The 10,302-nt window shown below is 33.4% G+C and overlaps 1 protein-coding gene across 2 annotated transcripts; it reads left to right on the top strand.

The window, feature by feature from the left end:
- Positions 1 to 4,309: 4,309 nt before the first annotated feature.
- LOC105619621 (b(0,+)-type amino acid transporter 1) lies at positions 4,310 to 10,064 on the top strand. Of its 2 annotated transcripts, none has more exons than XM_012201140.1 (5): positions 4,310 to 4,400; positions 7,042 to 8,165; positions 8,522 to 8,735; positions 9,128 to 9,433; positions 10,000 to 10,064. In XM_012201140.1, exons 1-5 carry the CDS (start codon positions 4,310 to 4,312, stop codon positions 10,062 to 10,064), a joined length of 1,800 nt encoding a protein of 599 aa, XP_012056530.1. The 2 variants fall into 2 exon arrangements, with proteins under 2 accessions (XP_012056530.1, XP_012056531.1); XM_012201141.1 differs by having other exon boundaries at positions 4,319 to 4,358.
- Positions 10,065 to 10,302: the final 238 nt, after the last annotated feature.

Consider the following 10,302-nt stretch of genomic DNA (forward strand, 5'->3'; position numbering starts at 1 on the left):
CTTTTTTACACTGTCTTTTAGTAATTTTATTAATTGCACCTTTTTAAGAATATGTAATTAATAACCCAAAGTAAATAGGTTACAAATAATTTTATCTGAATGTGAGTCCAGAATATTCTCTCATTAATAATTGTATCGTTACGTGTCGGCCTCTCATTATATTAGTATTTATGTATCATTGTACATAATTTCTTCTCATTTTGTATACAAGTACATTGGCAGTTGTTACAATAGCAAAATTTTGACGAGTGCAATAACGTGAATGAATTATGGAGACACGTAAATCAATTCACGACGCCAACTGAAAAATACATTGCTGAAATGTGAGACAGCTAAAGTCGGCCAAAAGGAATTATTTACCAGTTATTACGCTAGCAGTAAAACTGATCGTTGACGCAACATCTTCAACAGCCGCAAAGCTTATCACGCGCTTTTCTCATATTGTACGCAAATCTGTTTGAACTAAGAACAAGGAAATTATAGTCACATGTCACATGTCATAGAATTTTCAAAAAGAATAGAAGGAATATATTTATAACATATAATAATTTATAACATATAAGGCATATATTTATAACATATAAATATATGCGTACGAATCAGAATAATTTGTTGTTATAAAGTAAAGTATAGCTAATTTCTGTTGTTATAAAGTAAAGTCTGACTAATTTCACATTGTTACTACTTAATTTTTTAAGTTTAAGTACATGACATGATTAAATAGGCAATGGAATTCTAATCATTACTGTTACTGAAAAATTCTAATTATATTTTTTCCCAAAGACTATTTAAACCAGTTTACGAACAGTAACGTGTAATTTATAATTGTTCTCTCAATGTAATGGATCCACTGCTGATATGTGAAATATCCTAATTATTAATTTTAATCAATCTTTGACAGCTTTAAGGCTAAAACTAATCATAAATATTAATTAACGAGACAATGTACAAGAATCCATTTCGCTTTTGCTATGAATTGTTGTGATAATATTAATGAAGATGCAATTAATTGAAATAGAAAATTCGTATTTTTCAACTTTATATTTTTTATTCTTTTAATTTTTTAATTTTTATTTCTCATAAAGGATGAATTTTTTAATCAATAATTCATTATTCATAAAAAATAAATTGGATAAAATTAAAATAATTTATTCAAATTTACTTACAGAATTTGCACTTTACGATCTATTCTGTGAGTTGATTTGGCATGTGTTTGCATAGCAATCATTTCTCTCATTCAGATTTGTTGTTTTTCACGCGATCCGACCTTGTTCCATTAAATTGATTTTAAAAACGTTGTTTCTTGCCAATGAATCTGTATTTGATAATTGGTACAAATTATGTTTCCTTTTCCAATTACTCTTTAAGACACATCATCAGATCGTAGATCGTTCGATGAAAATTCAAGGAATTTCAAACAGCTTCGCAATGCACAATAATAATGATAATCTAATTAAGTCTAATGGATGCTTAATCGATTACATGTTTAACGGATAGCATAGCTACATAATTGAAATTTCAACTCATCTTCTTATGTTCCTCTTATGCTTCTCTGCTCCACGAATAATCAATCCTACATAATTTGAGTTCTTTGCATAAGAATTTGCTCATTAACTATATAATTAATAAATTGTGTTAATTGCAAGTTAAAAATTATATGAAATTAAGCTAATGTTATCTGTTCGATAATCCGTTTTCTCTAATGAAAATTTTGCTAATAATTTAATAATAAAGTTTTATAATATACAAGATTATATGTACTTTTACCTATCTGTATACATTATTATTTAAAAAAATTGTGTAATAACATGACAATAAGAGTAACGGCATGGTAAGTCGAGCGCAAATTGTTCCATATATATTTATAACAAATTTATCACTTTACAATAATTTCCGAATGTTTCGGTCTCTTTTTGGACTATCTTCAGCGATTTGATATTGTAAATTGAAGCAAAAATCAACTTTAAAAACAATCATATACCATCATTTGAACTTGATTTTTACTTTAATTTATAATATCAAATCGCTAAAGATCTAAAAAAAAGATCGAAATGTCTTTAAATTATTGTAAAGTGATAAATAAATCTGTTATAAATATATATTTGAAACAATTTGCGCTTGACTTACCATGCCGTTACTCTCATTGTCCATATTATTATAATTTTTTATTATTAAGAGTTCATTTTTATTTATTTGAATTATTATTTTATAATAAATTGCATATGTTTATATAATTATATAATTATATTTATATTTATTTTTCATTTTGTTCGGCAATAAATTACTTTTATTATCGTTAAATTTATAAAAGGCTTATCGATCCTTGTTAACCTTCTCACATGAGTACATTCTTTGAATTAACTTAATGTGTTGTATAATATAAAGATCTTCTTTTAGCAAGGGCATTGTACTCTTTCCCAATAATAATGTATATGTAAGTATGTATATGTTCAGCTGCTCACATATCATAGAGAGAATAATGGCATTCTATTCGATTCGTCTTTTAAGTGCGACTAATATATGAAGATCGATAAATATCATCATTTGATATTTTAGAAGACTTCATATAGATGAAGACATTTAATACTTTAAAGAAAATATTGATAAAGCTTTTGACATTTGTTTATTTAATTTTTCTTAGAAATTTCTCTCTCTCTCTCTCTCTCTCTCTCTCTATTTTCCTTTCTTATAAATTTATAAATTATATTTTATAATAGAGTTTGCTTATTTTTATAGTTAATTTTGTTACAAGACGTTTTTCTCGGTATATATTATATTACAATTTTATATTATTTGCATCATGATTTTGTCTGTAGAGAAAAATAACTAATAAATAAACTTTATGAGAGAAATTGTTAACAGAATTCATACTTAATATTTAATAATTGCCAGGACAGTATTTGAATTACATCAGATACAATAAAAAAGTTTTCTGGCAAAATTCTGGTAAAATTTTAAGAAATGAGAGATTAACTTTAGAATCCTATCGTGAGTATTACGTCAAATCTGCGTATGATTTCCTGCAGAATCGTCCACGTGGTCAATTACGATAAGCGGTCTTAATAGCATGATGTTACATCGACAATTATTATCGATTTTACGGTCAATGATTAAGCACGTTTCGCGATATCACGCAATTGTTTTCACGGATTCAATTACCTGCATTCGGTCGTTTATGTAAAATTCTAAACAATAGAAATATTGTTTTGTTGACATGCCTATCTTTGCCAATTTGTCAGACATTTATGTTTTTTGGCTTTACTATCAAAACGTGCAGCTGTCATACGGGATAATCAAAGAGAGAAGCGACAAACGCTACGTGACTAGTGTAACGTTGCTCAGAAATACACGTATAGGATCAAAGTATAAAAGTTTTACGATCTTCGATAGTGACTCGTTCTCATCAATTCCAACGATTTATTTCTTATTAGCGGGAAAATAAGATTGTTCTACTAAATTCCTATTATTTTAACGAATACCAACTGCGCATTTTTTACAGTTGTCGAAAAAGTGGAATATCTGAGAGACCGACAGCTTATTTTCGACATTGAATTTTTTTCTGAATCGATTAATAAAAACACATTTCTTTCGGGCAAGTATATTATATCGATTGAATTTATTTTTGCGTTTATTTACGAATACATGTACAAAATCCTTCGAATGAAATTTACACATTGAACAAAATATTAAATTTTTAATGAATATTTGTTTGAATAGTTCTAAATAAATGTTTACCAAACATGTATATTTATTTAATACAAGAACCATGAATTTGATTCATCATTTTTTGAGTAAATATTTATTTGTTTCTTTAGTTCTGTTTAAAGAAATATATAAGATTTAATAATTTTTTTTCAATGTATTCTCTAAAATGCGTTATCTCATTTGCTCGTTATTTGTTTCTCAATGAATAGTTCGATTTTCGCGAGCAACGTCGAAGCGGAGCGCCGCGAAAAGGAATGTAGGTGCGCATCCGATGAGATCGATAACGTTGGAGCGGGGTCACCTTGAGAAGGGGAACGTGTATCCGCCCTCGCTTCGCGCTTCAAAATTCCCGCCAGAGTCGATGAGTTTCGCGCGCATTTTTCGTTCGTTATTTATTGCCACAAAAGAGGAATCTGGGCGATGGGTGTTTTCCTGGCGCTCCGCCATGCGAACTATTACGGTCGCGACGCGATGACTCCGTGATAATAATATGATAATCGTCGTCACGTGATGTGGGATTATGCGAGGGTTGGCTGGCGGCGGATGGTCACATGGTCGCCGGCGCCATGGGCCAATCGCGCGCGGCAGTTCGCTACCCCAGTAAATGAGAGGGATGCGGTACGGGCCGGTCAGTTTTCTCGTCGCACCCTCGAGTAATTATTCGTGTTCGACGATCTGCTCGTTTACGATACCCGGTATGTGGAATCTTCGGGGCGTTAATGTTAATTGTGAATTTGATGAAATATTCGCAACAAAGCGATTTATATACTCTCTAAATTTTTAGAGACTTTCTATACAATATTCGTAATAAATCAGAAGTCAGAAATCAATCACAGTCGAATATGAAAAGAATAATCGACTACATACGATTGATCGATTTCTAACTTCTCTGATTTCTTACTTCTGATTTTATTACTAATGACTTATTGTAGAAAGTCTTTTAGAACGAATCTCATTCTGAAGAGTGAAATCTCACTCTTAAAGATTGAAAATTGAACTCTTTTTCAAGACTAATTCAGTTTTCACTCTTTAGAGTGAAATTTCACTCCAAAGAATTTAGAGAGTTTTAATACAGAGACGCATAAATTGTGTGAATTTTTTACGATCCGCTTGAGCATTGCTAAAAATATAAAATAACATTTTCTATCCTGTAAATAAAACAAACATTAAGGTCTGAAAGACTATATCTATTTTTAAAAATGGTTCTCTGAAAAAGATTTTTAAAAAAGATTACATATCACTGCCAAAAAATTGAGTGTGACGGATACTGTAATTACATTTGCTCTAAACGTTGTTTTATTTTCATAAAATATTTACGCACGCCGGTTGGTCTCTTTCTTTCGAAGACTAGAGACGGAAGTGAAGCTCTCGCGTAATAGTTCTCGCGTTTATGTAAGAAGCAGCAAAATCCAGAATTATTTCGAGCTCAGCGCGTCCGCAACAAGACTCCAAACGCGAATTATGCGGACGAGGGCAGACCACGTGGTTCGATCCTCCTCTCTCGCCGGGTGGCTCTAAACTTAGGAACCGGCACAAATCAAATATAACGAAGTCCATTTGGTTTCGCAGCGCTTTTTGTATTCTTTCTAGTTTCTCTGTACTTTCCTTTCACAAACGTGCGAAACGCACAATGAATTGGAATATGTAAAAAATATAAATTCGCCTGAGCTTCAATTTTCGTAATAATTTCGATTTTAATCCGTGATTCATTTATACAACTTTCGTGCATTCGGCGTTATCGACCATGTTAAACGATACTCATTCGCCGCAATATTTCTCAAATGATATTCTTTCCCGGAATCCTAACTCCATTGATGAATAGAAGTAGAACAGACTTCTGCGAGCAATTAGCGTGATAATGCGGATTTATCGAATTGCTAATTTTTTAAATTGATTTAAGTTTTAAGTTTTGATGTATAGTTGCTTTGACTAGAATGGAATTATAAGCCTCGTGATCAAATTAAATTGCGAAATCATTGTAATTTCTCTGTAAAAAGATGAAATTCGAATAACATTAATCAAATAATTTAAGATCAATAAAGTAAATATATTTCGTCAATTATTTATATTGTAAAAAAAATTACAGAAAATAGAGAGAAACTGGCCAAGTAGAAGAGGATCTATAAATATTGACCTGATTTCATAAAAGCGTATGATGTCTATAATGTATTTTAACCTTTCTTAACATTCGGTGAATAATAAAAATAAAATGATATATCACATACACTTTACAAAACATATTTATTGTTTATACACTGTTTGCAATTCTTCCGATACTCTCTTTATAAAAATCTTTATAATACTTTCTCTAAGAATAAGATTAAGCAAATTGACATATCCTTAATCGATTATTGCCTCGAAGTAATCAAGTTCGTGACTCCGAGTATCCTTTGAATAAGTTTTGTTACTTTATAAAACAGGTGTGTGATTGATCCGTAGTTATTTAATGCAGGGAAGTTTATTATTATGAAACTTCGACAGAATATCAATACATTATTTATAAAAAGTTCACCACTGTTGTGTACTTCTTTGACTTTCTTAACGTAACTCGCGCTAAAGAAGTTTAATAGAATATAATAAACAGTAAAAAGACGTCTTCAGAATGAAAAATTAGAAAACGTTTTTCAAATATTAACGCTGCTAACGAGTAACCTTTTCATTGAGGAAAAAACAAGATCATATTATTTATTGGCTAATTCTGGAAAAACAAAGTTATTCTCACTTGAATAAAGATAGTTTTAGACATGCTTGATATGGAAACTTTTTTATAACTTTGATAAAGAAGATCATACTATAGATTACGGTAAAATCAATCAGCGTGCACAATGAATCTAATTTACAAAATGTAATTGTTGAATCTGTTGCATTGTAATCTTTAATTAGTTTAACTTTCATATTTGGTTAGGCATTTTTTAATTAATAATTCAGTGTATATTTCATCGTACATTTCTTTGATGTTTAAATAAGATAGATGATCACAGCACCTCACTATTTTAAAAACTTTAGTCTGAAAAAGAAAATAAAAAGTATTGCCTAGAAGTTTTAAAGTTATTTTCACATTTTTTTATTTCATGAGGGTATAAATAATGTAAATTTAATTTTATGGATATTTTTTAAAAAGGTAACTATAAAGATAAAATTTAAAGTATTCTAAGCATTCATCTACTTCAAAATTAACAAGTTAAATAATGTAACGATAAATTGTGAATATGAATTGTTTTATACACATTCACAAGTTTTTCATCCCTTTGGCTATATTCAATGTATTCAGTCTCCCAATTATGACGTGAATAACACACAAAGTACTAAAATAACAAGAAATTTTTTCCTTTGTAGCTACCGTGGGACATGATCCGCAGACGAGCAACGGCGGTCAGCCGCAACTGCAGCAACAACAACTACAATTGGGGAGTTGGCTGGGAGGAAGTGCCGGTGACACTGGCGGTGGATTGGTCTGCCGATCTGGCAAATCGGTCAACGGCAGCAGCAACGGCAAACCGTCGTTACACCATCCTCAACAACAGCGTCAACAGCAACAACAACAGCAGCAACAACAACAAGGCCAATCTGGAGGTGTGGGGGATGACGAAGACGGGGGTGGAGGGAGCGGAGGGCTGGAGGGGACGGACGCAGAGGCGAACGACGCTGTTCACCTCAAGAGACGGGTGGGACTCGTCAGTGGGGTGGCTCTAATCGTCGGCACGATGATCGGCTCCGGGATCTTCGTGTCGCCGTCGGGTCTGCTGTTGCGTACCGGCAGCGTCGGCATTAGTTTTGTCGTGTGGACCGCGTGCGGTCTGCTAAGCCTCTGCGGCGCTCTCGCCTATGCCGAGCTGGGCACCATGAACACGAGCAGCGGCGCCGAGTACGCATACTTCATGGATGCGTTCGGCGCCCCGCCTGCCTTCCTCTTCTCCTGGGTATCCACCCTGGTGCTCAAGCCGTCGCAGATGGCGATTATCTGTCTGTCGTTCGCCCAGTACACCGTCGAGGCGTTCACTGTCGACTGCGAGCCACCTGATCAAGTGGTCAAGATCGTCGCCCTGCTGGCGATCGTTCTGATACTTCTGATCAACTGCTATAGCGTCAACCTGGCTACTGGTGTGCAGAACGCTTTCACCGCCGCCAAACTAATGGCCATACTCGTGGTGATAATCGGCGGCTCGTACAAATTGATACAGGGTAATACACAGCATCTGCAAACGGCATTTGACACCATCGATGGTAGTAGTATCAACATCGGTCGCCTCGCCACCGCTTTCTATACCGGCCTCTGGGCATACGACGGCTGGAACAATCTTAATTATGTAACCGAGGAGATCAAAAATCCTTCCAAGAATTTGCCTAGATCCATCATGATCGGCATACCGCTCGTTACGCTCTGCTACGCGCTCATCAATGTATCCTATCTAGCGGTCATGTCACCGTCAGAAATGATTGAGAGCGAGGCCGTAGCGGTGGTAAATATGATCAACACAAATTTATTTAGAGAATTACTCTCTCAGAGAAAAATCCCTTTTGAAAATGACGCGTAAAATGTAGAATCGATCTCATCAAACACCAATTAACAATGACATAATGTTATGTTAGTTATAATTTCTCAACAATATAATTATAATATATAACATATATTACAATTATATTGTTGAGTGGAAAATTATAACTAAATTATTGTTAATTGATGTTTGCTAAAGACATGAATTTTCTCGATATCGCTTTGCAAGTAGAGTTGAGTTATCGGAATTCAGAGAGAGACTTTGCTCCGATCAATTTGTTTCAATATTCTGATGATAGATTAAGGTATTTTTTTTCGCAGACATTCGGCAATCGGATTCTGGGCGTGATGGCATGGCTAATGCCGCTCTCCGTAGCGATCAGCACCTTCGGATCCGCTAATGGCACCCTGTTTGCTGCGGGTAGACTCTGCTTCGCCGCATCGCGAGAGGGTCATCTGCTCGACTGCTTGAGCTATGTGCACGTGCGACGCTTTACTCCTGCCCCAGGCCTCATCTTCCATTCCCTCGTAGCAGGTATCAAAACAGACCTGGATTAAATGAACTTGCTTTGAGAGATAACTAGCTTTCGCATTCACTAAAGTCAAATTGCTCATTTCTATTTGTTTTTTATTTGTTTGCAAGCATTCGCTTGAGATTTGATTTCATCTAATCGCTCTGAATTTTTTAAATTGTTTTCTAAAACATTTTTTCGATATAAATTTTCAGCTCGTCTTTTAGATATCTTCTAGGAGAAGAATTGTATCTAAATTTTCTTACATCATGAACGTATCCTCCCGACTATTTGAGATTTTATTTTATGTAACATACATATGTTGTTCTACTTTCAAGGCGAGACCATTGCTATATGGACTGTATCGAATTCAAGGTATCTAAATGTGTTGTAAGCCAAAATACTGATTTCGCAGGCGCGATGGTTCTCTCCGGTAACATCGATTCGCTGATTGACTTCTTCTCGTTTACTGCATGGATATTCTATGGCGGCTCGATGGTCGCCTTACTGGTGATGCGGAAGACCAGGCCCAATCATCCGCGTCCGTACAAATGCCCACTAATGATACCTATGCTCGTGCTCGTCATCTCCGCGTATCTCATAGTGGCGCCTATTATCGACAAGCCCCAGATCGAGTACCTGTACGCGGCTGGCTTTATCGGTGCGGGCATGCTCGTCTACCTCCCGTTCGTAAAATTTGGATATGTGCCCAAATTCATGGGTGGGTATAGATGTTGTTACACTGAAAATAAAGACTCGTCAACGAATGATAAAAATTTTATATAGTGTCTTGTTATCAATTTTTATCAATATATTATAATATGAAATATTTAAACTTATTTTCAAAAAATAAATATCTTATTGATTAAAAAGAAAAAACAAGTAAAACTTCAAGATCCTTATTACAAATCTAAAATTCAAGATTTATCATTTAAATCAATCTAATCAAGTTTCAAGAAATCTGAAATATTAAGCTTGCAGAAAGAAATATACATAGAAATAAACTTCTAAAAAGATCAATAAAATTAAGATCACAAATTAGTATCTCAAAAAGTATGAAAGTCAAAATTCAAAATCTTTTAAATCTCCCTTCAATTTAAAATAAAGATTTACCAAATATATAATCTTAAATTAAAATTCTTATTAAAATTTCTTTTCTCCGTTTTCTGCTAAATTTATTTTGACTAAATAATTTTAATTTAAAAAAATCGTTTTTTATTAAAGTTATTTCTACTAATTTCTGTTTGATCTTAAATTTATATTGTATGTTTTGTTTTCTAATTATAGAAGGTGTCAATGCCTTCCTGCAGATGTTACTAGAGGTGGCTCCAACGGCGGTTGCCTTCGACTGATTTCATTTCGAGAGATCAAGATACAGTTCTCCAGAATGCTGAATCATTCCATTATGGCATTGTGTGAACTGTATGAACACCTGAATATATCCTATTTTAAATACATGCAGACGAGAGCATTATATCCTATATATTACAAAGCTCAAGGCTGGCCCAAAAAATTAAATAATAAAAAATACATAAAAAAGACACACACACATATATATATATATATATATATATATATATATATATATAT

Source organism: Atta cephalotes (assembly GCF_000143395.1).
Source record: "Atta cephalotes unplaced genomic scaffold scaffold00022, whole genome shotgun sequence".
In the NCBI taxonomy this organism is placed as follows: Eukaryota; Metazoa; Arthropoda; class Insecta; order Hymenoptera; family Formicidae; genus Atta; species Atta cephalotes.